This window comes from Wyeomyia smithii, chromosome 3, assembly GCF_029784165.1.
Source record: "Wyeomyia smithii strain HCP4-BCI-WySm-NY-G18 chromosome 3, ASM2978416v1, whole genome shotgun sequence".
NCBI lineage: Eukaryota > Metazoa > Arthropoda > Insecta > Diptera > Culicidae > Wyeomyia > Wyeomyia smithii.
In genome coordinates this window covers 136,393,015-136,412,360 of record NC_073696.1, presented here as the reverse complement: position 1 = coordinate 136,412,360, position 19,346 = coordinate 136,393,015, and the positions used below count along the sequence as shown (strand labels likewise).

General features: G+C 36.4%; 1 protein-coding gene across 17 annotated transcripts in view; it reads left to right on the top strand.

Annotated features, from left to right (window-relative positions):
* The window catches only part of LOC129732246 (neuroligin-4, X-linked), a 492,846-nt gene that overhangs the window by 157,180 nt on the left and 316,320 nt on the right, over positions 1 to 19,346 (top strand). For 12 of the 17 annotated variants that reach the window (XM_055692929.1, XM_055692928.1, XM_055692930.1 and 9 more), the window contains one exon: positions 14,286 to 14,503. The exons of 3 other annotated variants lie outside the window; for them this stretch is intronic. In XM_055692929.1, the coding sequence (XP_055548904.1) occupies positions 14,286 to 14,503 (218 nt within the window). Of the gene's footprint in view, positions 1 to 14,285; positions 14,504 to 14,590; positions 14,746 to 19,346 lie in introns of those variants that run through there. 2 more of the 17 variants (XM_055692939.1, XM_055692936.1) reach the window with 1 other exon arrangement.

The following is a 19,346-nucleotide window of genomic DNA, read 5'->3' as shown; positions in this document are numbered from 1 at the left end:
GTCTTTTAATCGTTAATTCAAAATCACAATTATGCTTAGCTGGCCCATTATACTGGTATGACTGTATAAGGGCCTAGAAATTGTTTCAAAAGCACGTTTTAGATCCAAAAATACAGCAAGAATAGTTTCTTTAGCTTCGATTTTTTCTTTCCATTTTGCTAACACCAGATTTAATGCAGATTCACAAGAGTGCCCCTCTCGTTAGCCTGATTGCTCTGGGATTAGCGAATCATTACTATTTAAATAATCCATCAGCTGGCCTTTTACAACTAGTTCTAAAATTGTCTCTAATTTTCTCTAATGGGACGGGACTCTTCGGCGTTATCCGTCCCAGTAATCTTGGGGATAGTAACCACAGGTGATTCCTTCAAAACTTCAGGCACGCCGCACGTGCTCCGTTTGCAGTGATTCATTTATAAGGTTCAGCAGATCGTGTCCAATGATATGAAAGCAATCTTGTATTACTCTTGCGTTGACATTGTCGATACCAGCCGATCTCTCCAAAGAAAAACAAATATCTTTCAACTCTGCAAAAGCAATGAGAACCATCAACCATCAAAGCTACAGTTATTTTGGATCGGCTGTATTATTTCGTTAGGCTCATTGACCAAATCAATATTTTGATTAACCGATTGAACACTGTTAACAAAATTACTGTTAAAATTATTTACTATTACTCGCGCCGATTGTTCTTCTAAGCCATTGAAAGTTATGGATTGCGGGCAACATCTTTACTTTTCATTAGTTTTTTTTTTTAATTTTCCATAACTGTTTGCTGTTATTTTGATGTTGATTAATCTCCCGCTGTATATATTCACACCGTACCTTTTTCAAGGACCATGAATACATGCTACGCGCCGCGGTGTACCTATTCCAACCATCAGTGCTGTTACTTCTGTAAACAACTTGTACCTCCTATCTCTTTTTCGTTTTAAACTTTGCATCATGCAAAATACCATGTTTTTCAAAAACTATTGGTACATTCTTTCAGTGTGTTGGTAAGAACAGCTGTTTTATTGTCCAAATCACCAGTTATTGGCAGCGATGGAAACGAAACGATTATGATCCGATTGTCGTTTTGTCCCAAACTGTACAGATTGCGATCTGTTCAAGTAATGAATAAACTTGAATCCTCTCAGTACGTAACAAAATGTTGATGCATTGCCCACTCCGAAATAATAAATACATAACAAGACTATATACAGCTCTTAGAAGAGAATGATCCGCGCAACTCGTTGTGTTTTTTTTCCGTACGTGGCTCGTAGCACGAGGAAAAACGATAGCGAAAGAGAAAGAATAATAAACTTGACTTGTCCCCTTCGCATCACAGTGATGCAGTAGCAATGATGTGGTGCGGACCGTGCGGTTGCGGCGGGAGGGAGAGTTATTTCAGGCTATCGGACTACTTGGGCAACGATTGTTTTCAGCAGGTTTGCTACACCAATTAATGAAAAACTGCTGGAGTAGTCTTAAACGTAATAGGATATTTTTTTTTATTCATCTAAAAAGAAGGCTGCTCAAGCAGGTAATACAAATACGAATAGGTACCAAACTTTGCTATTATTCAATTGATCGAATTACGATAAGCTTGCGGTTATGTCGAAGAATTTATCTGCCTCTTGTTTTGTTATGGTTTGGTGAATGGAACATTTTCCTCATATTAATTTGAGAGGTAGTGCTAAGAGGGGAGAGAGAGGAGATGGCTACCTGATATAAAAAAATTAAAAAAAAAACGCAAGGTTGGCATAATTTGCATGGTTGATCGTGGGTCGTGGACTCGAAATAAACGCAATAGTCATCTTCGCGTGCTAATGAGTAGACATTCAAATGCTTGAACCTATCTCCTGAAACAAATTTCTTTTTAGTCGTATTGAACTAAGATTTTTAGTAAACATAACAATAATGCTTTTCTAGCAATAGTAAGTTCCAGGGTACGTGTAATATTTTATTTTTTTATCGTTTCCTTTCGGATTGACCATTTTTTACAAAGAATCACCGAATGGCGAAAGGACATTCCCTCTTATAAATCAAAATTTTTATATGAATCCTGTTTGCCAAAAGGGTGTACTAAATTAACTATATTCACGCGCTAGAAGTTTTGATATAATAGCGGCAATTCATCTTCTAGCTCTCGAAAAATTCGTTCGTTTCATTGTTCCACCTAATCACGCAACCACACGCTGCGAAAACACTTCGAAGACTTTTCTGATTTCCGTGATACCATGCTGGATCGAAACCCGTACAGTATCGAAATTCGTACACCTTGATGTTTTTCTTCAGTTTCAAGCATTATAAAAATGAAAATTCATATGATAGTTACATGTACATGTCCATTGAGCTGCCGGCCTTCTGTTAAATTAAACTATGCTCTAGTAGGTCATGAAATAAAAATATTAAAAATGAAAAATCAATCGTGAATCGGTTTCAGTTGTCATTTCGTTGTATCGTTAGAGAATTTACTAAGGAAACGTTCTTCAGATAAAAACGTTTTTCAAGTGGGATATAAGTGTTTTACTCTGTGAATCTTTTCGATTGATGGGATGGAAATGATGGAAAAGGTAAGTCTTTGTCATTTTCGAGCTGTATATTGTCTGGTAAATAGTGAAAACTGTATTTATTCAACAAAAACTGTGCCGTGCGGATTTTGATCCTTGTTAATTGCTTGAAACGAAATCCGCACAGCGTGTGTATCATGCATATATTGTTGAACTTTCTTCTTGTTTTCAGCATATTATGGAAGAAAACGAGTAGAAATATACGGCAAACAATTTCAAGGAGCTGTGACTGAGGTGCGCAAAAGAAAGTCGTACCGGGAAGCTTCGAGAGGTTCCGGCGTTCCGGTTACTACAATAAGGGGTGCCGCAACGAAACGCTACGAAAATTGCACTATTTCAGCTAACATAAAAAATTAAAAAACCGTGTGAAACTTTAGAAACCAACTGATCCCCAAAATATATTTATTCGTAAATTTCAAGATAAATTATAAATGAAAGATGTTCATTTTTGTACTTCTATTCATTATTGTAAGGACTTTGATCCAGTCTATATCGCGTGTGTGCGGATTTCGATTCAAAAGTGTACGGGTTTTGATTCAGACAAAAAACTGTGTACGGATTTCGATTCAAAACATGCTCTATTTAAACATGATTTTTTCGAGTTTCAGAGTGATTTTAATCATTTTGCTTAAAAATAGCAATAAAATATAAGTAGACCTATAAGTCAACATATGCTTAGGTGTACGGATTTCGATCCAGCACGGTATCCGACGTTGAATCGGTCACGAATGGCATTGAATGGCACAATTCCCCTGTTGAAAAGCACTACCACAATGATTATTCAATAAGTTCCAGTACTATATACACTAAAGTCGCTTTTTACGCGGTGGATACGTGCCGCGTAAAAAAACGCGTAAATTCCGGAATCCGCGTAAAAAAAACTTGCGTTAATTCTGCATTCCAAGTGAAGGAAAACCGAAATCCGCGTAAAAAAACCGCGTGAATTCCAGAATCCGCGTAAAAAAAAAACGCTTAAAAAACGACCTTAGTGTAGTTTAAAATACACCTCTGTTTTTCTTTTGGAAATATTCAAATTGTAATCAAGAATAGAGAATAATTCTCAATATCTGAATGAGTAGTGAGTACTTGGTACAAGTAAGTACAGTATAGGTCCGATTGTTTAACTGTTTTACTCATCTAGATTTTCTGTAATTTTAAAATCGAACCCATACTGCATTTACTTTCACATATACCATTTTTGAATGAAAAAGATGTGCTGCTTTTCTAATGACCTTGTTTCGGATAAATTGGTTGGATTGTAACGATAAATGTTGTTCGTTCATGATAAGTCAAGTATGATTACCAGTGGTGGGTACCGCTAACTGAAAATTTAGCGACGCTAATCGCTAAGCCGCTAATCTGAAAATTTTACATACGCCATCAGCAATTCACAGTTTTTCTGAATATTTCTATTGTCGCTTCTCTACAAAATTAGCGAATTAGCGATTAGCGTTTCGTAGGCCAAGCGACGCTAACAGTTTCGCTAACCAGCTCAAAAATTCGTTTTCCTCCAAATGCTAATTATATCACTTCGATTTGACTTTACACCGATTAAATGAATGGATTCCTCATCGTAAAAAACGAAAGTTAATTTTGTTTGTTTTGAATTCAATGAACAAATAACAATTTTATTAAAAAAATGTGTGTGTTTGTGCCTGTGCGTGTGTGTGTGCCTGTGCGTGTGTGTGTGCCTGTGCGTGTGTGTGTGCCTGTGCGTGTATGTGTGCCTGTGCGTGTATGTGTGCCTGTACGTGTGCGTGTGTGTGTGTGTGTGTGTGTGTGTGTGTGTGTGTGTGTGTGTGTGTGCGTTCGTGTGTGTGTGTGTGTGCGTACATGTGTATGTGTGTGCGTACGTGTGTATGTGTGTGTATCGAGGTGTGTGTATGTGTGCATATCGATGTCTGTGTGTGTATGTGTGTGTGTGTATGTATGTGAGCGAGCTTGGGAGTATTTCTGTGAGATAACGATACACTTTAAATGAAACATGTTAGGCCAAAATACGGCAATAGCGCTACTGGGTACAGTTGATAGCAGAAAGTTGAGCATTAGAAGCATTGGCCGAACATTCAGTTGCACTGTCCTTTGGTAGTATACTGGTAAGTGCAGTTGGCAAAAGGTCACGGTTAAGCTTGACTCGCAGCACGTTCTCAATGTTACCTCCAGAAAGTCTGTTTCTCATCGGGGTATACACGTTATTATACCGCGAAAAATCGCGCTCGATATCCGCTTGTGTTGAAGCTGCAGAATACACAACTCGAGCGATTTGCCATAGACGCTCTTCTTCTATTTTTTTAGCAAACCAGTAGTGAATGACATTAAAATTCGGATCAGTTGCTTGAACTCTTTTTTGGTACTGTATATTCCTGATTAACTGCGAGACAGCAGTCTGCTCAACGCCAACGGCAGAGCTCGATTCTTCTCCAAATATCGTTGTAATAAACTCGTCCATGTCGAACTCGTCCGTATTTGTTTGCGAGGTTCCTGCAACAACCGGTATTGTAGGTTGCTCATGTTGCTCGAGTCGTTTGAATAAGTTCTCCAGAAATTCCTAAAAACAGTCGCAATGAATTAATGAATATTGGTCATTAAGTACGAGAAATCTTAAAATAATATGTAGGTTAACCAAACTTAATCTAGCCTCAGATTTTGGAAATTAATTTTTTGTTTAATATTCTTTGAAGAGCTACGTATTTTTTCATATTCAAAACATCGAAATAAAAATAGTTGGTCTATTCTATAGTACAACTTCTTGAAAACTTTTACCCAAACTTTAATAGAGATTTGAGCGATAGGGAGAAAGTTCACGGCCTTAAGGGCTATACTTGAAAACTTACCTCCAAAAAATTATTTCAGAGAACTAAAAATTGTCATTTTTTCTAAACGCACTTTTTTGTTGTTTGCAACTGTACTATTGAAAAATTAAAACTCTAATACAATAGAACGTACTGCAACGTACTAAAAAATAAATAAAAGTATGTAACCTATTGATTCAATACTAAAGGGAGCACGGAAAAATTGAGAATACTGAGTTGGCGGAGGTTAACTGCATCATAACAATGTCAGCCTTTACCCATGGTAGTCGCATTATTGTCCTATGTATACTGGTCACCGAGAATCAGTCCTATATAAACAGAAGACCCAAATAAAATAAACTGAGTTGTGATTACCGGCAGTATAAAGTTATAAGCCCAATGCACAATTGGTTGAGATGCGACCAAACCGAACCAAGCACCATTTTTAATACATTTTTTAAACCAGGGCGTGTGGAAATTATCTTTCGTGCAAAATCGAAATGATTGGAATAGTCCCTAATGACATAATAAAAAAAACCATGTAGCAGCTTGCATAAAGCATATGGTGTGGTTAAACTTAGAATACTATTGTTTTTGGTAAAATTGTTTTGGTGCTCGTTTCGGTTGATCTACACACCGACTATTTATGATTTCAGCGAATAGCAGAAGTTTTAAAAAGATATGTATTTACCACAATTTTCTGCTTTTCAGGGTTTAAAAACAGCTCGGAACCATTGAAGTTCAAACGCGGGTCCATGAAGAGTGCAGCTTTATAAGGCATGCTGCTCATTAGAGTCTTTTGTCGTTTCTGCATGGATTGCAAAATGGGAGTCCTGAAGCGGTTGTCTCCAAGTTTCATTACTCGACCATAAGCTTTGAGCCATTCTAGGTGGAACTGGCTTATTACGCAGTCGTTTTTTTGTGCGGCTATTGTGGCATCGTACAACGGTGCAAAGGCTTCGTGATAATCGTCGACAACCTTCCAACTACCAGAGAGATCTGAGAATTGATCAAAGGATGAAAATCAATTAACAATCAGTTATCTATGAATCCGTAACTGCATAGTGGCTCAGGGGGTTTCCTCATTAGTTGGAGATGGTTTTTCTCTTTTTTTGTACATGGTAGAAAAAGTGTTACAGAGAAATGACATTATGAACATGAGAAAAGTAGTTGTTTGAGCAAAACCGAAACAGAATGACGGATTTATGAGCAATTTCGCGAGCTGCATGGGCGGCATGATTACACTAAAAGTGCTCAAGCTATTTATACAAAATTACATTCATAAAACAAACAATAAGTACACGTAACTAAATCTCCAAAGTACTAAAAAAATGTTCAAAACAAAATCGCGCCAAATGATCAAGGTCGAAAACCGACGATTTTAGATTTGAATGAAACTGTACACACGTATTTGGCTTTGCAAACTGAGTGTTGAGGATTTTGAGATTTTTCAGACCCATGAGTTATTTTGTGATAGGGCGTATTCATTTAGAAACGTTCAAAGTATTGTAGCTCAGAATCCGTTGGTGTTATAAAAGAATTAAAAAAAAAGTACGAGTACGCAAAAAAAAGATAATTAGCACTGAATCTTGATTGAAAACAATACCTTGAATGCTTCGAAAGGAAAGCCTATGCCAAAATGCATACGCTTTTTAAGGAAAAATAACTCATGGGTCAAGAAAATCTCTTTATCTGTGGAAAATACTCAGTTTGCTAAGCCAAATACATGTGCAAAGTTTCATTTAAAACAAAATTTTGCAAATTATCTCGTTATTTGTTTTAATGTTTCTAACGCTTTTATTGCAAAAAAAGTTCAAAACTACAAAATTTCTTCAAAATTAATTTTTAAAGAATTTTTCTGAACGAGTTTGTGCAAGATTGTTAGTAAAATGCAAGATCGTGTAAATCCGCCATTTTATTGTGGTTTTACAATCAACAATTTTTTTTCTTATGTTCCAACTTATCGTCATATCAATGATTAAAAATACTCTGCCGCTTTTTAACAACCAATAATGGAGAAACCCACTGTTTGGAAAACTGATAAGGAGACTCCCTCAAATACATTGGAAACATATATTTTACCTAGCATGGGGTGCTTTACACCCAACCCGGCGAAAAATTCACGATTTTTGATGAGTTCCCTGAGCATCAAAAAATAGTGGTTCCATCTTATCTGGTTTGGAATCGGGGGCATGGCAACCCCAGAGTATTTAAAGCTCGTTTGGTATTCCGCTTTTCGATACGCTTTAACTATTTTAGTGACAGCCTTCAATTCAGCTTCCGCTATTTTTGTTGCATCTGCAACAACCAGATTGAGTGTATGGGCTCCACACCGCACACACTCGATCTGGTTGATTTCTAAATTCTTCATACACATCGCAACGATTTCGTCCAGGTTGTCTTCAGTGCCATCTTCACCGCCATCTTCGCCTTCTGTACCTTCGTCGCTATTACAGAAAAATTGTTCACAAACGTCGTCTATTTGCTTTTCCTGTATGAGATCGACTGCTTTTATGCCATTTGTGGCGTTGTCGATTGTCGCCGAGTACCACTGCCATGATTGGATACGGAATGTTTGGCCGAGTTTTAGTAATTCTCTTTTCAAGTAATCAGCCGTGTGACGCTCGGTCAACTCAACGACACCTAAAAATAAACCAAAACTGAAATAATACTGAGGCCAAGTGAAAATGGCTTACAGTATCCCATAGAAATTCGTAAAATTATTTTTTTTTTCATTTTAAACGGTCAACGTTGTCAAACAAAGTTTTCATTCCAGGAAATGAATTAATGGTAAATAATTGAGATTTTTAGTGTTTCTTTTACATTTTTTTACATAGAAGGGGGAGGGGGTCTGAAATCTAGATTTTTAGCGTTACGTAATTTGTGTACGACGCCAAACAGAATAGTCTACAGTAAAGTTCTTTTTTACACGATTCTACGTACCGTGCAAAAAAAAACCGTGTAAAAAAACCGCGTTATTTGGAAAAACGTCGTAAAAAGAACCATGTTAAATAAAACCGTGTAAAAATGAAACTGTGTAAAAAACAGCCTACTATAGTCTGTTACCGTTACTGTTACTAACTGTAACAATTTTACGCGAAGACGAAAAATCGTGCAAAAAAACCGCGTTATTTGAGAAAACGAAGTAAAAAAATCGCGTCATTTGGAAAATCGTCGTAAAAAAGAACCGTGTAAAATAAATCCGTGTAAAAATACCGTGTAAAAAAGACTTTACTGTATATACATAGAACTAAAAATATAACACGTCGATGTTGTACCATTATGTTACATATCAGAGTTTAGTCGACCATTGCAAATATTTTTATAGCCAAAACGGTTCGTTTGGACGGTGTGAGGTCTTCGACAATGATGTAGATAATAATTTTGTCTTTAAAAAAATACACTCTAAAACCATTTATTTTAAGAGATTCAAAAGTGAAATTAAAACTTATCTAAATAAGCTCATTTTTTCAAAATCCATTTTATTTTATAAAAACTACGAAAGATTACCTAAACATTGAGAACTATCCGATCATGGACATTATAAATAGAAACAAATATTTTTTTTAATTTCAAATATGACTTATCTAGAGCCAATATGTTGTAAGAGGGCATCTATAAAATACGTTATGCTTGATGGAAACGAAAAAAAATTAAAATAAAATTAAAATAAGTCGAAAATTTTGAAAATATTTAAAAAAATTATAATAAAAAAATACCCAAATAAAATAATACATACTAAAAATACAAAAAAAAATTAAAACAAATTAAAAAAAAATTTAAAAATAAAAGAATAATTTAAATTTTTAAAAGTTTGAGGAATTAAATAAAAACGAGTTGGCAAATCAATAATAAACCCTGATCAAATTTTTTCTTTAGATTTGACTGCAATTACACCAGGAACAATCACGAGATATATATTTTTGTAAGAAATGTAATTTTGACTTTTAGGGGGATGAGTCAAAAATAAAATTCTTCTTATCTATTCGAAAACAACAAATCATTTATATAAAGTAAAAAAAAAAATATTTTTTTTTCTCTGATTTGATTATGGGTCAGAATTCGTGAAACGGATCACTAAAAATCACGATATTTAATTTTTCAAATAAGTATTAAAAACTTCGAGTTTCACTCGGGAAGTTGATTTTACAATTTTTATTGAATTTGAGTAAGTTCTCAAGTTGTTATAGTCATTAGTCGTTGCGGCACCAACTTCGAAGGCCCATATCTTTAGATAAAAAAATAACATTACATGGTGTCAGCCAAGCCAAAATAACATTTTGAAAAAAAATTAACTGGTACATATTTTATAAAAATGCTCATCGTGTTAGATTTAAAAAAACAATTGGGTTGTTTCTTAGAGAAATATATTTTAAAATGTTTGTTTCCAAACATATTTTCTGCAACTTTGTCGAAGACAGCACACCTGTCTAACAAACCGCTCTGGCTCTCAAAATATTAGTAATGATCATCATTCATGAACCCTTCACAAAACTTAGTAGCAATTAAAAAAATACTAATATTACATAATGCATACTAAGCCCATAGGCACATCTAAGGAAAGTTTTAGCCAAATCAAAAATAACAACTAATAATAATTTTGAAATTGGGTCTTTTTCACGGCATCACATTTGTGGTACGAAATTATTAAGCATACAAGATAACTGCTCACCTAGAGACCGGCTGACGAGATTCAAATCCTTATAAAACTGAATGCTCACTCCCATCACACTTCTGTTCATCTTTGAAGTACAGTCGAATTTCATACTGAGGAGTTGGCCTTCCACCTCAGCCGTAATCAATTCAACAATCGCCTCACTTGTTTGTTGAATGGTTTTAACAATGCTGTGCCGATTAACTTTTAAGTTCAGGGCTTCAAGGATGGGATCTACGATATCCCGAAGTCCCTCCCACTCCATACTTGCAAAGGGGCAATCGTGGAGTGTACACAGTTTAACCAGCCCACCAATAATTTTTCGCCGGTGCACTCGCACTATCGTGGACTCATCCGGTTGCCCAGCGTGTTTAATTCGTTTGCGGCGCAAAAGGTTTTCTACTTCGTCATCTGGAAGCCGTTTTCCAAAATTCAAAATATTGAATTCAACGGGATGCTGCTCCCGGAGATGCCGATGGCAATTCGAAATAATAATAGTTTTTGGCCGGTAAGTGCAATTCTCCGCCGCGATGCACCTGAAACCGCCATCCTCTATTGCGAAAACTTGCCGAACTTTTTCGGATATATTAATCTTTTCTACTTTTTTGTCCATCCTGAGTCCTGACACACGTTTTATACAAGCAAGATCTCTAAACCAACTGGGAACTTGAACCTGCCACCAAAACAATCTCATTATGGGAGTAGGAGACAACACATTTTTTTTCACTCTCTTTTCGACAAAAATCACAATCATTGGCTGAATGAACATGAATGATTTTTGTTCATCATATGTACATATTGCGACTAACCCCATATACTCAGCTGTGCACATTTAGATACAGATGTTGTTGTTAGCTGTCACGACAAGAGGCGAATAGTGCGAAGGAAGAGAAAGAGAGTACGCCAGCAGGGATACTATATACATGGTGCTCCTTTGCAATCCTCGTAACTCGTCTTACACATAGATCTGCTTGCAAATGTGAGAAGAGTAAATGTATATCGCACACTGACAGAGATGTTAATGCATCACAAAGGAGATTTATATGTATTCAAAAATCGCTAGAAACGATTTTCTTCCATCGCTGGTTATTGGTTGAAAATCCAAGCTTCTCGAAACAAGTTGAGACACTACTTACTTCGAATATCTATTCCAGCACTTTATCTTTACTTTATCCTTACGGTTTTGGTCATTCTCAATAAAAACACAAATTGTCTCATGATCTGTAATTTTGTAATCGGCCTCTGTAAAAGAATGAACATTATCAAAATTTGAAAACACGTGATCTATTAATGTACGAGAATGTCTGGAAATTCTTGTATATTGACAAACCGTTTATCTCAAATTGAAAAAATCTGCTAATTGCTTCAATGGATTCGAAATTGGTTCATTGGGCCAAACAATATTGAAATCACCAGCAATAACGTTTAATTTATTCGAATCTTCATAAATCTCCCAACAGTTATCTAAAATTTCCAAAAAACGCTGGTCACTTGATCTGGGGTAATGGTATACAATTCCAAAATTTCTCATCGTCATACCTTTTTCAACTGATATACCCAGGAAACAATTGTTTTCAACACATTCGTTTAACCGAGTGTTGAATTTAACAGATTTCTTGGCGTAAATAGCAACCCCTCCTGTATGTCGGGAGTGTGACAGGCAAAAACCAACTTTATAACCCGGAATGTTATAGTGATAAAATGCATCAGCTTCAACTATATGAGTTTCAGCCAGCAACACTAACATCGGACGTGTAGTTTCCACAATGTCAGTGGGATCTTAGCACAGGCCTCACGATTACTTTGTTTATAATAAACAGAAGATCAAGTTCCGATAGTCAGAAAGAAGAAGAAACTTCTGTTGTTACTGACGTGGGACCAAACTGTTTTGCTGCATTAGAGAGTTGTTTAGATCTACTCAATGTTCCTTTAAATTACAATTTAGTAACTATAAAATTGCTTATGAAACAAAACTCTTAAAAACTATACTACAGTTCTGTTTTGATAACACTGTACTACAAATGGGAAAAATACAAGAACTTCTGAAGTAACCTAGTGTAGGTTGTGGGTCTTGTTGAGTGTAACATTCGCTCATACTAGAAATAACTAGGTCATTTCTCAACCGATTTGGAGAGTTTCGCCAGTTTATAAAAGGGAGAGATAGAGCTTTCAAAATATATACAAGTTTGTACTAATTTAAAAAAAAACATGTTTTTTGAGTTAAAATCTGATTTTTTATACTTTTCACACAATTTTTCAACTTAACTTACAATTTGCCACTTTGAAAGTATTTGCAATTAGGAAACAACAGAAGTTGTTTTATGAAAATCAACCGATGTTTGGCTGAGTAAAATATTTTTCTAAGAAAAACAAGTTTTGGCTTTTACGGCACAATCATTGTTGGGCTCGGTCATTCATATTCCGATTGTTTGTATTTTAGCCATTTTATAACCCTTTCCGACCGAGCCCACACAATTGTGTAGGTAAAATATGACGGGTAACAAAACCTAAATCGAAGCAATTCCTATATAAAAGACTTGCTTGCTCCGAGTTTTAATTTTTCGTAGCAACTGCGATGTTGACACTAGCGTTGTGAGCAATGAAACAATGAATAGGACGTGCAAAAAGCGAGAGAGAAGGTTTTAAGTCACCTTCTACCTACGCAATTATATGGGCCCGGTTGGAAAGGGATAAAAGGAGAAAGACATATAACATATAAAGATAACACCTCTATGGAGAGATGTTTTCGCTATTCGTTATATATAAGTTGTTTTAGGTTTCTTATTATTTTTCATCATTATTATTGAAATCTTGAGAAAACGTTCAGATTTGAAATCAATACGGAAATCGACTGAGATTTGGGTAAGTTGTGATGTATTTTTGCAAAGAACAGACTTTTGGCTTTTGTTACACAAACATTTTTGGACTGTCCGATAATTATTATTTTTTATTATTTTTTTTTCTGTTAATAAAATCAACAGAAAAAACTAGTTATGATGAATATACTTAAACTAAGATGCAAACAAAGATTAACAGTAATAATAGCATTAGCTATGGTTTGCTCAATTCATCATGGGTTGCTATGAAATCAAGCATATTTAGAAAAAAAAAACAATTTAGAAATGTTTACTCGATCTGCTCTGAGTTTGTAGGCCGTGTCCAAATCAAGAAAGAAATTCTTAAGCGAATTTCAAAAGCTTTAGATCTCCAATAACAAAACTGGCTTACTAAGCAGTTTCCAAGTCTAGAGAATATTTTCTATGAATTACATTTGTACAATATGATTTCGAACAACAATATGCAAAATTTATTCTAAACGCTGAAATTGCATTGGGCGTCGTGAACAAATAACGTAAGGGGCCATTCACAATCCACGTGGACACCTTTAGGGGGGGTCTGTGTAATGTTCACGGTCCATACAAAATTTTTAGAATTTATATGGGCAATTGTCCACGGAGGGGGAGGGGAGGGGGTTCGAAATTGCTAAAAATCGGTCCACGTGTAATGTGGATAACCTCTAACGATAATTAACGTTCAGTATGACTCCCCCCTTAAATTACGAAACACTACAACAACCTCCCCCCACCCAAATTTTAAATTTCAAAAACATGAGTTACGTAATTATTTCAACTAATCACATCACGATTGGTGACGAAATTCTCTCCTTGTGTCATCTCAGACTGATCGGAAACAAGAGAAATTACTCATCAAAACAGAACATGGTGCTCCCACAAACCGTTATTATAAATCAAATGCACTAAAGAATCTGAGTACACCATTAAATCGTAAAGTACAAACAAATATAAAAAACGAAGAAGTACTTATCGTAAAGCACGTGCATGGTATAAGTATTATATTTCATGACATTTACGATTGGTGGAAAGATTTATTTGAAAATCGCATAGTGCACAGTGTTCTAAACTCGAAAAATCTTGATCGTTCAAGATTTGACTGTTAAAAATTTATTTTATGTACTCAATGTGTTCAATAACATTGTTTCATTTTTCGATCCCAATACTCTCTATATTTGCACCCACGACATGAAAATACTTCTTCAAACATACCTTAATCGATAGCCAAAATACCCGAACACTTAACCTTACTTTAAACATCCGAAAAACAAATCACGAAAAATTATTATTTTAGAACTTTTCAGAGTAGGGTCCCTTAAGCATTTTTAATCTTATTTTTCCACTACTGTATTTGATATTTGGCTTAAATGTACTAAAAATGTGTATACTACCAACATAAAGTAAAAAACATTACCATAACATTTGATTTCAGATATATGCCACCTGTAACCCCGTCTATGTGGAAAACAGTGCGACTCGCTGATAATTACTCACCTGTATGCCACCAAACTCTTCCTAAGTCACAATTTGGCTCAGATTATCCTGACATTCACCTATTTCCTCGTTTAACACAGTTACGTCGTCTGTTACCTCTTCTGGCGAATCAATCAGAGGATTGCTTGTACCTAAATTTATACGTACCACGATCTGGTGAGTTCTAATGAATATTATGAAATATTTCACCTTATCTGCTAAGTTTTTGTTACTTAAAACTTACATATTATGAAACTAACACCAAGGGGCCATTTGAATGAAACAGTAAAGACTGTTACCTTAGAATATGCCAGTAAGAAGTTATGGATGAGTTCTCAAAAATCCGATAACCCTTCAACAGTAGCGAAGTAGTTGAAGGTTGATTGTGCCTGTATTCGCGTACCTATCAAATTTCTGAGGTAATTTTATATATTTTTGTATAATTTCCCTGACATCGTTGACATCGTTGAAACTCAATCAAAATAAAATGAACGCAATTCACTTACAGTAAGGGGCCGTTCCTTAACCACGTGGTCATATTTTAATCACTTTTTATACCCCCCGTAACCTAACCCCCCCCCCCCCCCGTGGTATTTCGTGATATTTTGACTAAAGTCGCGTCACTTGAAAAGCAACATCATAAATTGATGAGGTGCGCAAGCACCTGGAAAATTCTCAACGCTCTCATCGAGAAATTCGAATAATTGTTACTATGAAACTCTGAGTATCGAATGAAAGGAGAAATGTGGTCAAAATGGATGTTATATTAGTGATCGGGATCACAAGCGTGTCGTGAAAGCGTTTAAGCGGATTCCCAATGCCATCCCGGTTAAGAATGTGACCATAAAGTTGAATCTGTCCAAGTCTTTCGTTCAGAGAGCCAGGGACCGAGATGGTCTGCATACGTACAAAGAACAGAAGGCTCCGAATGGAGACGAACGGCAAAATACAATGGGAACATCCCTCAGGTGCTGGCGAAGCCTCGTTGTCTCATCATGGATGATGAGACTTTAGTCAAGACGAACTAACGGAGCTACTGTTTTTCACCGCTCAGCACAAGTTTGATGTTCCGGAAGAAGTAAGGAAGCAAAAACTTTCAAAGTTTGCCAAGAAAAACATGATTTGACAAGCGATCTACTCATGTGGCAAACAGAGTGCGCCGTTTGTGACCAATGAGGTATACACAGGCAAGGAAGAAGGAGAAGTCTTTGTTGGTAGCAAAAAAATAGGCAAAAACAAGTACTTTTGGGTTGTGACGTAGATATCTGTAAACGAAAAAATACCATTTGAAACGGTATTCCGCATGGCACAGGAAGGCATTTTAAACTCTCAAAACTTGTAAAAAAATCTTGACTAAATCTACCCAACATCGCTTTTTTCATAATGTTTTTGGAGTACTACGTAACCTGTTAACAAAAAAGCCATTCAAACCTGAAATTCAAACTATCTCCGTAGATTTATGTATTCCATTGGTTCGTGGCTACCGGGACTGTAAACAGGGAGATCTACCTCAAGGAGTGTCTACAGAGTCGACTAATCCCTCTGTTGAAGCAACATGAGAGCCCAACGATTTTCTGGCCGGAGTACCTTCGTGCCACTATTCAAATAATGTATTGATTGTTATGTCACTTTCGTATCCGAATAAATACTCCCCGGTTTTCTGTACAGAAGAAGCTGCAGCCAGAAGTTTTACAAAACCTAATAAGTGGAGTTAGGCCTAGGGTGCGTGCGTACGATTATGGTATTGAAGTTGAATAAAATAAATATGCCAGAAGCTTACTAATAGGTTATTTTTTTTGTCTGAATGTTTGAAAAGGATCGGTTAGCTAGTTAGTTTTTTGCAGCGTTTTTCCGTGATGCAGTTTGATGTATAGCATACTTTAATATTGAATCAGTCCTAGGGTTTTACAGACATAGTCTTTGCTTTTACAACAGAATTTACAGGTAAGCAATAACCGCTAGCATTATCCTAGCATTAAGATAGTCTGCGTCAATTTGACTCCTCGCTTGCAGCGATATTGCCCACTTTTTTCTAACCGTGCGTCGGTTTTTTCTCGGTCTTTTTTGATCAGTAAAGAAGTATTCAAATCTAAATGCTGGTGTTAGTTATTTATAGATGTGTTAACACTGTCATGACCATTTATCGATAATTTATGAAGAAAAATTTACATTTTGATCATTTAAAAGTCGGGAGTCATTTTGACACATGATTATCTTTTTCGCATATCAAAGGAGATCGAAGCAAGCTGTGATCAAAAACGGACGTGAAAATTTTTCTCGTCGGAATTTTTCATCGTTTTTTCAAGTTTTTATAAGTTATATATTTTCTATCTGGAAAAGGGATGTGTCTACATTTATTGAATGAAGGCCGCTGTTGTTTCGGTGTGAATTCCGAGTGTTTGATTCGAATCGCGATGAATGTTCCGAGGGTTGTCGTGTACGGTTGAGGATAGTGCAATAATGTCGACGTATTTTATTTAGCCTTCCCGTCGCGTAATCGTTATATTTTAAGTGCAAAGGGTGGAGTAAAAGTTAATACGAAATGTGGCGGTTTCGTATTATCGGTGAGAGTGACGTCAATGTTGAAATCCGTTAAAGATTCGTGCAATTTTGTGGCTAATTTGTGAGAACTGCATTTCTTTCTCGGTGGCGGAGCACGTTTCCCGCTAGCCCTTGCCTTGCCATAAGTGTGTGTGAGTAAGTGCAAGGTGAACAAGGAAAAGCGCGAGAAGTGCAAGTGCAGGATGACCGTTGCTCTTGCGTGCGGCACGTTCTCGCACTAGCATGATGATTCACAGAGGACGCGGGAATTCAAGGATAAGTATTAGTGTTGGTGACGTTTTGCCTGTGTTTTTTGTTTGATTTGCATGGCAAAAGGGAACCACTGTTTTTTTTTCTGCTTTTCACGACGCTGTTAGCTCCGTATCCTCTCCGGTATGGCATCGGCCTTGCAGTGCGTGCTGAGACTTGAGGGGTGCAGACTGAAGGATTGTCGTGAGTTTGTGATTTCTTTTGTTTTTGTGCAGTTTATATGAGGATGATATATATGTGTGAGGTATAGTTTTTTTTTCGCGTTCATCGAGCTGTCTCGTTATTTGTGTGCGCAGTGGACTGACGTCGGTAGGGATACTGTACATACCCTGCTTGCGTTGTCAGCCGTTTCTGAATCAATTGGGTTATTTATTTATTTATTTTTATTTTGGAAGATACATATCTGGTTGCATTGCTCTCAGTATATGGAGATTTGTTAAAGCGTGATTTCATGGAGTCGCTTTGTTTGCCAAAGTCTATACTCAATAGACAGAATTGCTCCAATAGGAGGGATGTTTTAAACCTTTGAACACGCTGGTTTTTACATGACGGAATGAGTAGCAGTACAACATAATTTAGAAATTTATCTTTCGCGCTCCGACTGGACGGTTACGAATATTTTGAGCAGTTTTATGCCCTTGTTTTATGATTTTTCTAGCTTTTGAGTAAATACTGAAACACATAGACAACTTTTAATTTAATTAAGTAGAAATCTTGTCGGTGAGCATGGCAAATAAATTTTGACTGCAATTGTTTTGGCATTTTGTTAAATCTAATTAGTACTCGGTCTTGTTAGATATGCATATTTGCATTTTTAAAAATTTTCTAGCTATGAATGCATGAAACTTTGCCAGTTTTTTCATACTCAGTAGGTATCTTCGCTTTATTATTCAAGAAGTAAGTTGTAATCAACGCTAAATACCGTGTCTCCGCGCGTATGCGTCGGTAAGAGAGAATAGAGCGATCGCGCATAACTTTCCGAAGTAAACGTGTTTTCGGCCCAGGTGAGCTTTGCTCAACTATGGATTTTCGGTGTGTTGTGACTTTCGATGTGTACCAAACCATTTATTCGCAGACTGTCCACCCGTAGGTTCTTTTCCAGCACGCAGTGATTCGGAATAGGTTCCGTTCGTTCGATAAATATCGTAAATAATTAATCGCGACAAAACATCGTAATTAATCGCCACCAAATATCGCAATTATTTGCAATTAATATCAGGATTATACGCGACTCGTCTGTCGAACGGCGATGGCCAAGCAAATAGGCCGTTTTTGAAGTTCTCTTGCTGACCGCTTGCAGTATGTGTTGAGGGCCTATATGTTTACTTTTTTCTCATTTTTGGGTAATGCATATCTGGTTGCTTCGTAACATTGTGTAGTCAGCTGAGATAAATCAATGAGAGATACGTTTCGGTAGTTGCATAATGACTTCATAAACAGATTTTCGAATATTTGAGTGTGTCTTGATTAGGTTGTAGGTCCGGTATCCTCACGTGCGCTTTATTTTTGCGGTGTTACATCATCAACCGGAATGAGTTCGGATCGCGTTATGATTTCCGTAAAAGATATAATGAACTCGTACGCGCGATAATAACAAATATCCCGGTATTAGAACTCAGCGCATCGTTTACCAAAACGAAATCTGCTGCAAACCTAACCCTTTTCTCCAACATCCCAGTGATTTCTCGTGGAAGTGCAGAGGTGTTCTCGGCTTCCAATAAAGCGAGTATCACGTCAACATATTCCTATACACACTCCTTATTTGACCTGCATTCGGATGCGGCCGGCGCTGGTATTGAAGATCAAGTTCCGATAGTCAGAAAGAAGAAGTAACTTCTGTTGTTACTGACGTGGGACCAAACTGTTTTGCTGCATTAGAGAGTTGTTTAGATCTACTCAATGTTCCTTTAAATTACAATTTAGTAACTATAAAATTGCTTATGAAACAAAACTCTTCAAAACTATACTACAGTTCTGTTTTGATAACACTGTACTACAAATGGGAAAAATACAAGAACTTCTGAAGTAACCTAGTGTAGGTTGTGGGTCTTGTTGAGTGTAACATTCGCTCATACTAGAAATAACTAGGTCATTTCTCAACCGATTTGGAGAGTTTCGCCAGTTTATAAAAGGGAGAGATAGAGCTTTCAAAATATATACAAGTTTGTACTAATTTAAAAAAAAACATGTTTTTTGAGTTAAAATCTGA